Raw genomic sequence first — 17,902 nt, forward strand, 5'->3', positions numbered from 1 at the left:
TAGCAGAACTAGGATGTGACTGGATATTTTTCCCAACGCAAACACTTGCAATGCACTCTGAGGTACAGATTAACTTAGGTAACACTGCATTCACAAATCCTTTGCTCACAATAGCCTTCCAAATATATAACACATTACCACAGTCCTAAACAAAAGAAATAATACATTTATGCAAATTCAGCCAAGTCTGTAAGGAAACCATGATGCCAGCCCCTAAAGAAATACAAGTCATTAATTCTGGCAGTCAGGTTTTGTTTTCTTTTCCCTTTTTGTTTTGCTGGCAAACAAAGTAAACAAAAAGCCGAGAGCTTTAACTAGATAGGTACACAGGAAGCTAAATTCTTGTTCTGATGACTGAAACCTCTGCAGGAGGTGGGACAGGTGAATATACTGACTGCACTCATATCCTGGTTCCTCCTGTTCATTCGAGTCTGCAAATGCATCACTTCTCATTGTGAACCAGCCTAAACCAGTGACATTTACAGGGAGAGTCCACAGCTCTTCACATGGGACTGGGCTCACACTTCCAGCTGAGCTTCCCTAACACTAACATGAAGAAGGCTGAGGGTTTCCAGCACTGCTCAGAAGTACCCCCATTGACTTGCTCTTCATTTTCAAAGCTTTGACATTTATTGCACTGTCATAGGAAAATGCCATGATAAAAAAGATGTTGACTTCTTTTCTGAGTGCAAATATAAAGGGTTTTAAGATTAAATCAAAGTAACACCCACATTCACAAAATTCTCTAATTAATTGAACAGTGATGCTTCAGCTGACTCAAGAACTTAGACTTCCTGGCTTTTTTCCCTATCTCATTTAAACTTCCACTATGATCTGTCCTCAAGTCATGCCTTCAGAACTATTTCCATTACTCTTCCACAGGAGTTGTCATAAAGCACCACAATACATAAAATACACCACAATGCACAGCCAAACACAGACACCTTGGTATGGATTTATGCTGGGAGCAACCTGAGGATGTAGCACCTTAAGGGACATGGGTGGATGGATCAGCCCTGTTTAGGGCTACCTGACAGAGATGGCTGGACACATTTGCCACCTCATATGACAGCACAGCTCACTCCATAATTGTATTTATCTATTTGTGCTTGTTACTGTAAAGAAAATCAAGTCACAACCATGACTCTCTGCAGTTCTCCTGTCCCTGGAAAGAATTCTGCACCAGTCATTTTGCATTGTCTTCATTTTAAATGCTGTACAAGAAAGCAGCCAGCTAAACAATCTGCTAAAAAGGGTCTTCTCAAAACCCATTTGCTGTTTAAAAAAAAAAAAATCAAAGTAGATAACAAAAAACCTGTCCCAAAACCCAGTATATCAATAAACAAAGAAAAAAAAGCATTCTGTTGAAAGCAAAGAAATAGTATAACAGATAAATAATGGGAATATAAATAAATCAAATGACTGAAATTAAGAGAATCTTTGCAAACTGTAGATTTCATGCCTCAATGAACTTAAAATTACTCTCAGCATTTAATTGCTTCTAAGGTCCAAATAAGGTCCAATAAGAAACACTCCTTCAGATTAGATTTTTCAGTAGTTAATGGAGTTGCAGAAAATGGTTGTAACATCCTCTCAAAACAGTATCTCATAATTACTTGGGTCAAACTTCAAACTTTTTCAAATGTTCCTTTAACTCCTATAATACTCATCTAGCTTTTTTCTGCCTGTCTTTACAAAATGAAGACTTCCAAAAACATATCTGCTATCATAACCCAATCATTTTATGTGCCATGATCCCAAAATGCATATGCTGATCCTCTCACTGAATGTGAAGGGTTTTTTTCCCCCTTCATTTTGGTGCAATAAGATACAACAGTAATGGTTTGTTTTCCTCATTCATAAAGACTATCATCAAATCCCAATTACAAGCTCTCTGAATTTCTTCCCCATCAGTTGCTAAGTCTGAAGCCTACAATACATTGTGAGATCAAGTCCCAAGGCAAGAGAGATTCTAGGTTTGCTGATTTTCATTCTCTGAAATCCTGGCCATATGCCATCTCACAGCCTCCACAACTTCTAATGGAAAAGACAGAATATCCTTCAGAAAACAAAAAACTCTGGTTCCAGTCATGCAAAAAGAAGCTTCCAGGTTTCTCAGAAGTTTCCAAATGCAGCAGCACATGGAAAAATCAGTAAAAGCTACATTGTCTGATTATGCAAAAGAAAATTAAAGTGTTTCTGATGCATCTATCTATCCTTCAGGCTCTCAGGTATGCTGAGTGAAGCAGCTCACAACAGAACAGACTGCACACCCATCCATCACACTTAAATGCAATCACTGGCAAACATAACTGCTCAGCTACTGCCTAAACTACAGAGATGCATTTAATACTCCCCCATCAGCAATCAACCTTTTCCACATTTGTTCATAATCACAATGAATTGTTCCATTTTAATACTTTGTTTTCCTTCTCTTATCCCACGGCAGTTTAGCATGCTTCTGAATGAGACATTTTCCAATTAGATTCCCATAACTAGAGATTACTTTTCAAAGAATTCCAGATGACAGAAAGTGTTTGCTTACCTGTTGCAGTCCACGTGGAGCAGCAGGTGGGAGGCACTGAGGGACACAGCGATCCTGTGCCACTGCCCATCTGCCAGGCGGTAGGGGAACACCTCTGTCCTCATCTTCCCGTGGAACCTGTAGTGGTACCTGATCTCATCCCGCAGGCCACTGCTCTCCAGCTCAAAATAGCTGCATTGAAAACATGGAGAATCAGTTCCACTTCTGGCAAGTGCCCTCTGAAAGAGACTGTCGCTTTCTTCTGAACTGGTAAGGCTTCTTTAAACAAATACCACAATCTAAAGAGGTTACTCAGCATGCAGTAGCTACTAATTAATTTTTTTTTAAAGGAGCAGAGAGACAAGGCCATACATTCAGAGCATACAAAACCAGCAATACTAATTACTGAAAACAGCTCCAAGTACCACTTGTTAGTCAAGGAAACTGAAGTCCTCTTTTCACCCATAGAAAAGTACAAGAAACCAAGCCTTATTCTTTTCACCAAAATATTTTGTATGCCCGCAGGCTTTGAAAGAAATGAAAAATAAAGAACGGTACATATATCACTACCACAAACAAATAAAAAGCCATTAAGGTAAGAAACCACCAGGTAATCATTAAATTTGTATTTACTACTTGCAAATCCAGTTAAAAAACCACAACTGTTTATTTTTAGGACTCCCCTACATGCAATTGTGCTTAACTCATTTTCTGACTTTTATTGTTACTGCCGTGATCATTCAGCTTTACAAGGAAAGGACAAAACCTCTTGGCTGGATTACGTGTCTCCACATCAGGCACAAACCATCCAATAATCAAAACCTTCTCAGAGCTGTCAGACTCACAGGAGGGCTAATGAAGTGTGGGGTTATTAACTGGCTTCACAGGGATGTGGGGGGAGCCAGTTCTTTCTCCAGGATGAATTTATACACTGACAGTATAAATAGTGAAGTCTTCTCTTGGACCTCCCCACGTATTTGCATCATATCAAATCTTTTTCCTGCTAAAATGAAGCTGTGTCTATAGAAACAGGTGATGCAGACCTCCCTCCATGGTAGAAATAGCTCTACAAGAAAGTGCAGATGTCAGATTGTCCAGACAGTCCTTTGCCCCATCTGCCTCCACAGTGTTTTGTTTTTCCCTGTTGGCCTGCACCAATTTAACATGGCATTTGAGAGATAGGTGCTGATTTGGGGTAGGATGGGAAAAATTACAGTAACAAAATCCACTGCCAAAAAATAAATGTAACACAAACCAATAAATATTGGAGTGCCAATTTTCATTTTCCCACAAGCCTTTCACAGACTGCTTGGCCCTACTAGCCTGTGTGCACAAGCATTACATGGGGGCTGTGCACTTCTTCAAGATTAGATCTTACCAGTGAAGCTGAGGGTTTCCAACATAACTGGGAAACAGAGTTTCTTGGGAGGAAACTTAGGTGATAAAACACATGTGCAAGACATGACAACAGGCTGGGAAGGGGAACACAAAGACAGTAAGTCTTCACCAAATGTGAAATTCAAGCCCTCCTCCATACTGCCTTGTCATTGTATTTTTCATGCAACATAAAAGCATTATTGGGTCATATGAATCAAAGGCTCGAGTGACAAAGTAAAACACACAAGGAGGTAAAGGTAAAACCAATGCTGAATAAAAACACAGCAGGCATAGGTAGCAACAAAATGCATGCAGTACAGAGTGGAGAAAAAGGCTGCTGTTGTGAAAGAATGGTACAAGGAGAGCAGAAAAGGAGGGGTTTTCTAAATACTAGAGCAGAATGTTGATTAACTACAGCCAACACCCATTAAAATACCTAAATTACATTCACAGGAAATCTGGGGAAGATTTATTATTTCAATGCTCAGTAACAACATAGCCAATGTGCAGAAGATGCTGCTGCTGGTGTTCCCAAGCAAGAAAAGCACTACAAAAGTACTGTCAGTGATGTCATACTTAAAGATTTTGTAATTTCTATCTGCTGTCACAGCACAAAAGGAAGTGAGACAGGAAACTGAAAAAAAATTAAAATGAGGGAGAAGTACAAAACATTCACAAACAAAGTATTTCTATGTATATACATAGAGATATATGGTTGATCACAGAGGCTTAAGAGCCCAAAAACAAGACAATCTCCTGTTGCAGGAAGCAAATTGCTTCCTGAGGTCATTCTTCATAATCTCCAACAGCCACAGAGCTGATCACTCACCACACAATGATTTCTTTGTTAATGTAAAGGAAACAGCGCAGCCCTGGAAAGGTCAGTCAGATACTGCACTTAATCACATCAGTGCTCTATTATTTGTACAGCACAGGGAATTGCAAAGCTTCTCACCTGACAAGCTTTAGTGTCAATAGTTAGCTCAGGACTGAGAGCAGCTTGTTGCTTAGGAATCGAGCTTGTTGTCAGCCTCCTGACTAATTTATATATAATACAGAACAGATTACTTAAAATTTCATGTAATAGCTAGTGCTAACATTTCTATATATGTGCACCTAATGCTGGAAGTGCCACGGGACTGCATTAAACACCATGGTTTAGCTCTTCAGTGGCAGGAAAAGGAAGGTGACAGTAGACAAATTCTGCACCTATTCTTCACTAGCCTTCAACAAGTGCAAATCACAAACAGTTACACTCAGAGAGACATCAGTGAACAGCAGCCAACATAAGCCCAACAGCAGAAACCCCAACACATCTCTCTCTCTTGTATTTAAAAAACTAAAGCAATGCAAACCAACACTCTTGTGTTGATTTTTTTTTAAAGATGCAGAAATTCACACTGAGACCTTGATTACACAAACACTTCACGATGTTCTGGGTTCAGAAGTTGTCTCTTCTCTACCAGAATAGAAGTCACGTGCAAACAGTTTTCTCCTTTTTTTCCTCCTTCCACTAGGCTCAGGGGGAAAGAAGCCTCCTCCAAAGCAATGGCACAAAGGCCACCATTCACAGTGCACCTGCTCTGCTTCAGAGCTCTAATCTGCAAATTGGGGAATGGAAGACAAATGAGGGGAAAAACAAACTCAGGCAAGTAATCATCAACCGGTGAGAAAATAATTAGTAAACACAGAGGAAATAAATGGATTTTTTTTTTAATCACTATCTCATCTTCAACTTCAAATGTCATTGTACATTTTTTTATCCACGATAAAACAACAGATAGAAATGGGGAGGGAGCAAAATTAATAGAAGGTACCATAGAAGAGACAGGAAAACTGACTGATCTCTACCAGGTGTTTTGAAGGTACTTTCCAGTATTTTGTCAGGAATTACATGAAAACAGAGGATTGGAATGAATCAGCGTTCCTGGAAAGACTGCAACACCTGGGACCATCTGAATATATGTATCATGGTTCAGTGTGAACTTCCAATGCTGCCATGAAATCCACACCAAAAGCCCAAGAAAGGTCCCTGAGAACTGTGACAATCTCTGCTTGTGCATCACACCTGCACGCAGCCTGTGTCAGCCTGCCCCACAGTGAGGGCGCTGCCACCCTCCTCCAGACCTTTTTCAGAGAAAAAAGGTGTGACACAGTAATCTCCTTGTCAACTTCTTAGCACTGAGTGATGGTTCCTTGTGTTATTTGTTATTTCTCAGCAACAATTTATACTTTCATATATTTTAAATAAGGCATGATCAGAAGTTAACATGTATTTTGACAGATGAAATTCTCAGAACACACGTATTAAGAAAGCTTGATTTTTATGGAACAGCAATACAATTTGACCTTGGCTGAAATTCTCCCACTAGTAGAATTTCCCTGTTTGCTAAGCATGTAAATTACTGCTGGCTTCTTTCGTACAATTATAGAATTCAAATGCTTTTTATAGGTCTATCTGCAGTCTCTCATTCAAACCCCAATGTATAAGAGAAAAACACTGCTAAATTCAGACTGATTTTATGCACATCAAAAAAAGTTGGGATATTTTAAGGTCATACAATGTGCTTTCTGTGAAGGACAGTATTATTCCACAATTGATTCAAGATACTTTACAATTCTTTCTGCCAGTTTTTGCAATCCCTATGTACCTCACACAAAACTATTGTTTGGAGAGGATAAAGCTTGACACAGGTACGTTTAATGACAATTTTTTTCTTCCCCTTTCTTTTAGTCACCACCACAGTGAATAAACTGTATATTTTACTGCTCATTTCACTTCCAGATCAGGAGAGAAAGGTACACTTTCAGTTGGAAACACCTCCTGTGGATGTAATGACCAAAAAACATGGAAAAGTCACTACCAACATTAGTGTGTGTGACTGTGTTTGCAGGGGTCTGAGGATGAGGGAAGAGACGAGGATCTGACTCCATGTTTCAGAAGGCTGATTTATTATTTTATGATATATATTATATTAAAACTATACTAAAAGAATAGAAGAAAGGATTTCATCAGAAGGCCAGCTAAGAATAGAAAAGAATGATAACAAAGCCTTGTGGCTTGGACAGAGAGTCCAAGCCAGCTGACTGTGATTGGCCATTAATTAGAAACAACCACATCAGACCAATCACAGCTGCACCTGTTGCATTCCACAGCAGCAGATAACCATTGTTTACATTTTGTTCCTGAGGCCTCTCCGTTTCTCAGGAGGAAAAATCTTAAGGAAAGGATTTTTCATAAAAGATGTCTGTGACAAATAGGAGTGTGTACAAAACCTGAAGCAGAAAAGGCAAAGTATTTCTATAAAGTGAGTTGGCCTAACCCACCATCTACATTAAAGAAACAGATTCACCTATTTACCATCTCAATCCACAGAAGAGATCTTACCCTGTGGCAAACACCACCACGTTTCATTCAGGGATTTCACTGCTGTTAGATGATGCAAGTGGCCAAAGGAAGGACAGCCCACAGACTATGGATCCCAAGGCAGGGCCCAACAAGAACTGTGGAATTGGTGTCCTCCAGAACATCCTTAGGGCACACAGCACTTTATTTCCTGATCTTCACCAAGCACTGAAATATTGCACAATGAAGACAGCAGCACAACTGGGTAAGCAGATTAAATGCTCCTGTAAGAGCTCCAGGAACTAATGCAGAACTACTTTTTGCATTCAACTCTGGCAACCTTCCTCCTTATCACATTCCAACATAAATAAAGCAGAGTTATCATTCTGACTTTACAACTTCCATCATCCTTGATCAAGTGCCAAATGAAGCCCCACAGCCTCTTTCAAGGAGCAGCACCAGCGCTTAGAGCAGATGCTCTTACAGCTACTGAACAGATGTCCCAGGGCAAAGCAGCAGGCACAGATGGCAGCCCTGCAAATATGTACAAACTTGGGCTTGCCATCCAGTCAAAACACTGTGCATCTGCTTACCATTGTAAGGGAGAAGGTCACAAAGCCACAGGAGTTCAGGGATGGAAGCCCCATCCACCTCACACATGCTGCAGCAACACTACAATGTGGGGCCTCCCAAATGCTGGGGAAAAAATTATTGCCATAAAAATCAGTGTTACTGCACAGAAACTTCTGGAAAATATCTGTGAGTCTGGCCAAGGCACAGCTTTTAATTTTTTTCAATAACAATGCAAATTCAGGAAAAGTCCAGAGACAGTCAGTTTGATGTCATCAGCTATAAATTGGAAATTCGGCAAGCTTCTGAAAAATCAGTATATTTGGACTTGTTTGTGCACATAGCTTTTTCATTTCACAATAGCATGGTGCTATTTCATGATAAAAATGGCTTCAGGCAAGGCTGTGCTTCAGCATCTTTTTAGAAACACTTCTTGATGTATTTAGAGACAGGCAAAAAATCTGCATCCATTATCACAGAGATCTCAGGATTTTCCATCTCCAGGGATTCTGTGATGAATCACAGACCATTACTCCTTTGGCCTTTTGCTGCTCCTCACCACCAAGGGAGTGCACAGTGGGGCACACTGTGCTGGGTGTGCCACGCGGCTCAGCCTGGACAGGGACATGAAATAACTGAGATTTTGTTTTAGCATCCTCAGTGCAAAGCAAACCAGCACAGAGCACTGGGCTCTGTGCTGCAGATAAGCTGGCAGGCATCAGCCCAAGGCACTGCCCCTGCTGGTGATGAAGCCATGGTGAGAAAAAGCAGTGCCTCTGAAAGATCCATCTCCTCACAGGAAAGGAAACACTCACTTTGCAGCTGTCACCGCAGCTCTGAGTAGATGCAAAACCAGAACAAGTTACACCTGCCAAGGCAAATATTTCAAATATTCCAGTCGCTTCCACGGGTGCTGTTCCTGTACCCTAGTTACTATGAAGTGACAGGGCACAATCCCAAGCTCTGAAGCATTAAGCATCGCGAAACACTGGATTTTGAAGAAATGCTCTTAACAGGCTCAAGCACACAGATCTACTCCTCTTGAGGAACAAGTCTGGTGCAGCAAGAGTCTTGTGTGCCATGACTGTCACTGCCACAGTGGCCCTGGAAGGTGAGACAGGGAAGTGTCCCTAACATCCATACTTACAAACCATTCAAAGCTGCTTTTTACAGCTGGTTTGAATAAAGACAGACCCAGAGGCTGCACAGCAAAACCATACCTGGCAAATGAAGCATTAAAGACTCACTGCTGTGGCAGAGATTGCACACTGGTATCACCAAAGTCAGGCTGATATCAGGCAGCACAAAAGGTGTCATGAATAGAAGCATTGCCTGTGACAAAGAAATTGGTTGCTAAAATTCAGATTTACTTTCTACAAAGGGAAACACAAAAGCTGAATCCCATATACTGCATCACCTACTCCATTCCAAAAGTATTCCTTCTGTGCAAGCAAATCCAAAATGTAATCCTAAACACTTTCAAACCTCTCAAGTGAAAGTCTGAAAGTGCAACATCACCGTGCTACTGACTACCTAAATAAGGTTCTATGCTTTCATTTCAAGCAAAAAGAACTAAACTCAGTCAATTAAATGACTTTCTTTTTCTATTCAGGCCACTCTGAGGGACAAGAGTAATTGTATTCTACCAGCTTAGCTTGAAACATTTAACAATAAAAACTCCTACACTGACATCTTCTATTAGTACAGAATATTTATTAACATTTTGTCTTTTGTTCTACCCATCTTATACATGGCAGCTGGGCATGCAAGCTGCAAGGCATGAAGCATCTATGATGTGTTTGTGTACCTGCAACTAGGCAGAGGTCACCCTAATACAAATTTACTTTCCTCTTTGATCAGATAAAGAAAAAAGTAACCCCAACATCTGCCTGCCAAGTAAAAGACAGCTGGAGTCAGAGCTGGTGCAAAGCAGCTACATATTTCCATGGCATGTGTTGTGAGGATTGACCTTCAGCATTTTTGTTTTCATTTTATATGTCTAAAAATCTACCTTCACCATGGCTGCAACCTGCCTACTGTCTGAAAAAAAAAAAAAAAAAAAAAGCCTGGTTTCTCTCCTAGTCCTAATAAACCAAGCAGGAAGTTCCACACTGCACCTAAAAATAGAGCAGCATGTTAGCAGGCTTCAAAGGTAGCCCAGCCAGCAGGACAGAAAAGAGTCTGGCTGGAGTAAGCTGCAGTTACAACTCCTTAAATGTACCTCAAAGAACACCAGGAGGAATTGTTTTCTTACTAATGAGATCTGTCACCTGAGTAAAACTACTCAGTAGAAAAGTATTTGAAAACAAATTACTCCAATTGTGATGTCCCTAGAAGAAAGGTTCTTCCCTCTAATCTCTGAAATTCAGCAGCTCTTCAGTGATTTCTTGCATTATGACAAATTCCACACATTTGGAATTTGTCAAACACGGAATATGCCAAAATCATCTTAGGCCTGGACTGGTCAGTATTCTTTAGACACTTTAAGCTGGCTTATTAAGACTTTTCTAATCAGCAAGAAAGGACACTTAATCAGTGGAACAATTACCATCCCTTAGTGAAGGGCAGGCTAGAACTAATAACTATAAGGATGTAGCAAATCAGTATGTCCTTTTATGCCTATTTATACATTGCCAACTTGGCAAAAAACCCAAGGTCCATGCATCCCTTAGCTGAACTATCTCCATTGTAACATAAAATAATCACAGCCAGGGGACAAAAAGCCACCTGTCCAGGTGAACACCCTTCCCTCAGGCATGCCCAGAAGTTAGCTGACATTACAAAACTTGCATGGAAACTACTGACCAGTAGTAACTACTAACCAGTACTTGGAAAGTTACCAAATCTGGACTTCTGAGTACAAATAACAGTGTGGGAAGTCCTGATGGTGTGCTTGGTTTGTGCGCAACCACCGAGTGCCCAGGCTCGTGCAGGTCTGAAATAAATAACTGATATCTGTCACTGACATCTTTTTATGAAAATCCTTTCCTTAGGATTTTTTCTCCTGAGAAGCTGAGAGCCCTCAGAAACACAATGTAAACAATGGTTATCTGCTGCTGTGGAATGCAACAGGTGCATCTGTGATTGGGCTCATGTGGCTGTTTCTAATTAATGGCCAACCACAGTCAGCTGGCTCGAACTCTCTGTCCAAGACAGGAGCTTTGTTATCATTTCTTTCTATTCTTAGCTTAGCTAGCCTTCTGAGAAGAAACCTTTTCTCCTATTCTTTTAGTATAGTTTTAATGTAATATATATAATAAAATAATAAATCAGCCTTCTGAAACATGGAGTCAGATCCTCATCTCTTCCCTCAACATAAGACCCCTGTGAACACTATCACACATGTCTCTCTCAAGTGTGTAATTATTGACTTGTTGCACACTGGGTAACAGACAACAAACACATTTCTCCTGGACTCTCTGAGGAAAAAAAAAGAAAATCTTTTCCTTTGTCCTCTCTCGAGGTCCAGCCCCTGATACCCTCAGTCCCAGGGGCCTCCACCTTCCCGGCCCACTGCCAGAGCTCTGGCAGCTTTTCACAGCCAGCATCCATCAGGGCAGGCACTGCCACCCCTTCCCTTTCTGGAAACAGTGCCCGGAGTGAAGAGAGCACACAGGCATCGTTTAAAAACTGCACATAAAACTGCAAATAAAACCCAAAAACCCACACATGTCACCAGACCACCATCAACCACACAAAGGAACATTAATAACATGGTGCAGACATCTAACTGTCTTATTAACCAGGGGAGTTCACATTCCAAACCAGCAGTCCAAACTCAGCAGACAGTTTTCAGAAAGTTGCGTTTAGTGTCAGTTTGAGACATTCTGGTTCTTTTCCTGTATCAGAGGGCCATAAAACAATCAAAGAGAATAACTCAGCATGTTGTGTGAGGCTCCTGGGGGACCCACACGTCCTGCTCCTGGCTGACCATAACATTTCTGCACTGTCCAAATTCGGGTTTAAAGAGTTTCAAACTGTCAGCCATTCTCCCCCAATTACCAGCATGGTCCAATGGATGTGCTCAACAGCTGGTTATGAGCAGCATGTTAATGCTTCAGAGAGACAACAATTGTCAGCCTGGTGTCCATAAAACACCTGCTCTCAGCAGGAAGCCACAGGATGGAAGGTAACTCCCCCAGTAGTAACTCCTCTCTCACAATGCTTAAATCAGTGGAAGATTCATAGAACAGTTCTTCCTCACTTTACCCTTTCAGGTACTTTAACCCCGAAAACAGAAGCAGGTGAGTACAATTCTATTTGCATTTGTATCTCTAAAGACCTTCTGAGAAGGAAAACATGTAAATGCCTCACATATTTCACATCACCTCATTCAGAGGGGTGCAAGTAAGGCTCAGTCTTCACCTATTATCTTTACATCTTTCCAGTTTAGCAACTCCACATATAAACACTCATTAAGATGTGCCCTTTACCCTAAAAGAAAAAGGTTAATGGATACATCTGCAGAGTTTTTCCTTCCCTTTCTGAATCCTGGGCATCTTGGAATTCAATATGTAAATACTCATCTTGCAGAGAATAATCTAAAACATAGCAGGGAGTAAATCCAATTTTTCAGGTTTCCTACTAGGGTCAGAAGTCACTTGCAGAGGCTTCTCTTCATCAGCGAGGTTTCAGTGAATAATTTAACCAGCTTATTACTCCTTTGTGTTTTTAATTAAACACAGAATGGCCTGGTAGCCTTCCAGCTGTTATTTGTGAACATACAGCTTTCTGTCTGCTCCTCAACAGCCTCAAGAGCCATTCATGGTGTCACCTAGGGGAAATATCCAACTGGAGTCTCATCCTATTTCACCTCCCAAACTGACCCACAAGGAATGAAAGTCTCACTGTGAGCCTGACACATTTAGCAGACTCCTCCTGAATATTTATATCAACACAGCTTGCTGCTACATAGTGAAGGGGCAGATTTTGGACTCTAAATCCATTTCACTGTAGCAGTACAATCAGCTTACAGATATTTGGCATGGCATCAGGTTTCTAAAGTTAAAGTCCTAGACCTAGAGGTTACAAGCATATTAAAAAAAGGGGGGGGGGGGACAGGAAAATTTAGGAAAAAAGTTTTTAATGCTTCCTGTAACAAAATCTTTGAAACAATCATCTTATGACTTAGCCATTTGTTCTGTCATAGTGAGCTCTCCCATTGTGAAACATTCTTCAGAAAGAATGACATATGGGACCCTGAACATCCTGGACATATTTCTCCAGATGCTGATCTTGGCCAGTGGTGGAGAAGAACCATCAAGAGAGATTAAACAGCTGAAAGGCAATGCTGACTCCATCTAATTTATGCTCTTGGGCTCTGGACCATGCAAGGCCAGAGCAGCTAAGGAGCAGGCAGACACAGCTTCAGGTGAAACTCTATTAAATCACTGTTGAAATGAGGAATTCATTGTGGCTGGCATTTTAAATATCTTGATGGCCTTTTCTAAGTGTTTTGGTGGTCTAAAGAGTCAAAGGTTGGGAGCAAAATAGCTCACAAAGCTCATCTGGGAAGAACTGGCTAGCAGAATTCACTGATCAAAACAGTTTCCACCTTCTGCATCCCCAAGTAACATGTCTGTCCATTCTATATTATTTTTATTACCTCTAATTTAGGAAGAAAAACATAATCCTCAGATTTACCACTACATTCCACATAACTATACACACAGACTGCACAAACTATCAGACTCTCCAATTAGAATTTCTCTGCATTAAGATTTTGATTTTCCAAGATTTACTGTAATACATTTGAAGCATGAAAACAAAGTCTTCATCATCATTAAACTGATCCAACAAAATGCTAACAAAGATGCATTATCATCATTGTCCTGTCCATCAAATGATGATTCAAATTAACAGCAAACCTCTAATTGCTACGAAATATCCACTTAGAGTAACAAAATAGTATATCTAAATTACTGACTTCAAAATAAGTTGTATTAATCTTATTTTATTATCTTCAGTTTAAGAGCTCCATTCTATTGGAAAATAAAAATCTGCTAAAACTGACTGAAGAAATGAAATTTAAACCAGGCATTCTATGCCTTACTACCTTAGCCCAATCATCTCCACTACATCAAAAAACAGAATATATATACACACATTTTCATTGCTGGGAATAACACCTATTTCTCATCTATTAAATCTGTGTACAACAAAAAAAGACATTTCCCATAGAGATATGAACCCCACAGCTAACAGAGCTGCTTTTTGTCATTTGTTGCTGAAGGCTTGAACTTTTAATTTGGCCACTTTTGGTATATTGGCAAGTTAAAAAAAGCAAGCCTTTAACTATAATATCACCTATTTTGCACAAAGAAAAGAAATTGAGAAGAGTTCTTAGGTTTTCCATAGCCAAAAACTATACTGGTTAGGGAACAATTGCACCCTTACACTTGTTCTCACACATCTTTCTCCTCATGAAATAAAGATACTCTTTATTGTCCTCTTTGCAGTGTCTGCTTTCATGGACATGGGGACAATTGAAAAAGATTGACCAAAAAAATTGATGTCATCAAGACCAGAACCATGATAATTATCAGAAGCAACAATTAATAAAAGGTTTGCCCTGTGACATGTCTGCACCCACTTCAGTTCCCATGCAAAGCTATGGAGTGAGTGGAGCTGTTAGAGAAACATCAAAAATTTTCAACCTGAAAGTTCTGCTTTTACATTGATCTAATGTAAGCATGGTGCTCTTCAGTAGTGCCCCAAATCTTTGGCCTGTCCTTCTCATCCATGTTAAAAAATACTTTCTCCATTGTCATCCACCTTATTCATTTCTGTCATCACAGCTCTGGGGTCTGAAGCAGGATCCTTACCAAGGTCTGAGCAGCAACCCAACAAACAAACAATGGCTCTAAGGGATAAACAGTGAGTCCAAAACAGAAGGATAGCCACAGTAAATCCACCTGAAGTAAAAGCAGTCAGGAGCAGCACCAGACATGCCTGTTCTGACTCCTGCATGGAATCACAGAGACTGAAACTTCCTGTTACTACACAGAGCTACAAAGGTTCAACTGAGACCAGCAGGCAATCCTTCAACTCTATGTATTTTTAAGCAGATATCATAATTTTAAATATTACAGATAACCTCAGCACCAGAGAGGACAACAGCAGTGTATTTTGCTCAACCAAGATTACTCCTGCAGAGCACATCTCCCCACGAGCCTCTGCCTGTCAAGATAGAGGGCTCAAGGAGCTGCATTCAGTAGATGCCATATCTAAAAATCCATGTGCTTGCATTGTATAATCACCACTGCCTGTCTAGTTTGACCTTGGATTTTGCTAAGTGCAGGCATGCGATAGCATTTTTCTGTTCCATGGCTGTCCTCAATGTCCTCTTTCTCAAATAAATAATAAACAAACTCTTAACATGGCAAACTGATCCTGTTAACCATGACTTCAAAAGGCCTGAAAAAGCTTGGAAAAATTGAAAAGTAATGCAAATGGAATGATAGAGTAAGAGAAGGAGATCAGGAAGAGATGGAGGGAGGGATCCATCTCTAATGTAAAACAATATTCTTCTAGAGTGAGACAGTGGCCTGAAAATTGTAAAAAGAAATAAAGTAAGAGAAAGAGCAATAAGAAAGTACAGGTGACAGAAAAGTACAGCAAACTCATCTCCTTAACTGGGGAGCCTTGTCTGGACATCTCTGCTGCTGCACTAGCAAAAGGCACCACTGACAATTTGGCCATGATGAAGTCACTCCTCCTCCTTTCTCAACAAAAAGGCCAACTGGGGTAACAATTGAGTATCAAGCACATGATTAAGACAAATACCAGGAGGACTTTTTTTAATAGAAGTGCTGCAGAATAATTGGTATTAGCTTTGAAATGGGAGCAACCAAAGAATGGCCCATTACTTGAATTACAACAGAAAAGACCAGCACTAGTCTTTTATGTGTCAGACCAGACATAAAAGTCCTTCAAGACAGAAGAAATTACCAAAAAAGCATTCACAAAGTTACAAATAGCAGACTGTTTGATACAACACACACTCTGAAACATCACAACATCATTGGAATTGCATTATGAACCATAATACAAAGTACACCTTTTTCTTTTTTTGCCACAAACTGATGTCTACCACTAAAACAGACAATCAAAGAGACCTCTTTTTCCTCCTACACTGACAACCAGAAACAAAAAAAAAAGGGCAGGAGGAAGAAACATACATGAAATAGGAACATAATGTATTTATGTTGGGAAGAAAAGATACACAGTATTGCATGGAAGCACAAGTAGCTTAATTGCTTAATAGCTCAGCTACTGAATCTCAAAGAAAATGTATTCTTTTATAATGTAATAAAACATAGTGAAGCAAGAAAAGTGCAAGTTTAACTTTTATGAAAAAGCAAACTCCAAAGCACATATAATAAACTAGTCAGGAAAATTGCATTACAAGGTTTGTAACTTCCAAAGTGCATTGCATCTACACTACATTGGCTTTGATCTTTCTGTTTAAGTTATTTTACAGATCGGGATACATAAATAATGAATTCCTCCTAGAACAAAAAAAAAAAAAAAAAAAAGAACAAGAAAAAAGTAGCAAATTGCAAACTGTGAAGAAAGGCTCTAACTTGCATGTTAGATTTTGCATCTACCATTTCAACACATTGTCCAAACAGAGCACTGAGCATTCAGAATCTTTTATGTTGCTGCTGCAAGAGAGAGAAACAAATTGCTCTTACCTGTGCTCCAACTCTCGGATGGACAATATAACTCCAGAAGTCGATGCCTTTTGTTGCAGAGTGGCCAGAAATGTGAACTCACTTCTATTCTGGAAGAGCTGCATTAACTTCTCACTCACATGGGGTGCTGCGTGGATTTCTCTTTCTGTATCTAAGAATTTTATTTTTAAAAGGAAACAAAAAAAAAAAAAGGGAGATAACAGTCTAGTAAAAATGCTAAGTCAGAAAGATTCAGATTACATTTTTCATTTTCACACCAATATTTTTCATTTTTGAGAGTCATCCGCCATGGTGAACCACTGCATTTTTTCCAATGAAAAAACCCAAATGCCATCTCTGTCAGCAGGTCCACTTGTCAATTTGACAAGTTCACAACTGGTCAGCTACTGATTTTCTGATGGATTTTTTGACGGGATGCTGAGCCATTTGTGTCTGCTGCGAGCAGATTAAGTTGCTGTAAATAAGGTGTGCTGCAGTCAGATAAACAGGGCCCTAAATTTGAGATCTCAGGCACTGCCTCTCCCAACACAATTCAGCAAGCTCCAGTTTCAGTTTTCACCAGTGACTCTGTTACCACCTCTCCCTCGTACATCACAGGAAATGTGTCCTTGCACGGTGTAAGGCAGAGATGTATTATTGCTAATAATGCTATATGGCTGTGCTCCTGCCTGGGAAATAAATACAAGACACGCTTGCAATCCACGGCTGTTTCAGGGATTTCTCACTTTAAACAAGCAAAGTATGACAGCTCATACAATATTTATTAAACTACAGCCTGACCAGGCAGATGCAGAAACATTCCAGCCTCGCTAGTCCTGACGATGGCCAAACAGCATCACACCTTCTCACAGCTCATCTTCTAAAATTCAAATGCATCATCCCCCACCACATTCATCTTTAACTCATCCTTTTATTCACTATGCATCATCATTACAAAACACAATTAATGACAAAGCAGAGAAATCATGGCATTTCACCTTCCTGCCCATTGCCATGTCTCTCATGCTGGGCTTTATTCACATTTTTGCAAGACCTGAGCCACTTGCAGTTCCTGGATGTCATAACCAATTAGAAACCCAGTGTGCTTGCTTTCCAAAGGTTTTACTGTGAAGCCAAAATGCTGGCACAAAGTCTCAGCTGGTAGAAAACCAGAGAAACGCCACTGAATGCTGAGAATCCAGCCCAGCATGCATGATGTAACACACAAAGGAGTGATGAAAATTACAATTCAGAATTTCACTGTAGAAGGGAAAAAAAAATCCCCAACACTTTAAAAAGGCTCCATTGTGTCATTAAATGAGGCTTTGCAGACAGAGAGGAGAGTGAGTGGCTTGGAAAACAACCTAAAGCCTCAAACACACCACTACTGGGGGAATGCCATGGACTGAA

The 17,902-nt window shown here is 40.1% G+C and overlaps 1 protein-coding gene across 7 annotated transcripts in view; it reads right to left on the reverse strand.

The window, feature by feature from the left end:
* Positions 1-17,902, reverse strand: part of NELL1 (neural EGFL like 1) — a 275,787-nt gene that overhangs the window by 234,360 nt on the left and 23,525 nt on the right. For all 7 annotated transcript variants that reach the window (XM_063158166.1, XM_063158163.1, XM_063158162.1 and 4 more), the window contains exons 3-4: positions 16,514-16,664; positions 2,546-2,716 (exon numbers count right to left, since the gene is read on the reverse strand). In XM_063158166.1, the coding sequence (XP_063014236.1) occupies positions 2,546-2,716; positions 16,514-16,664 (322 nt within the window). The remainder of the gene's footprint in view (positions 1-2,545; positions 2,717-16,513; positions 16,665-17,902) is intronic.

This window comes from Melospiza melodia, chromosome 6 (genome assembly GCF_035770615.1).
Source record: "Melospiza melodia melodia isolate bMelMel2 chromosome 6, bMelMel2.pri, whole genome shotgun sequence".
Lineage (NCBI taxonomy): Eukaryota > Metazoa > Chordata > Aves > Passeriformes > Passerellidae > Melospiza > Melospiza melodia.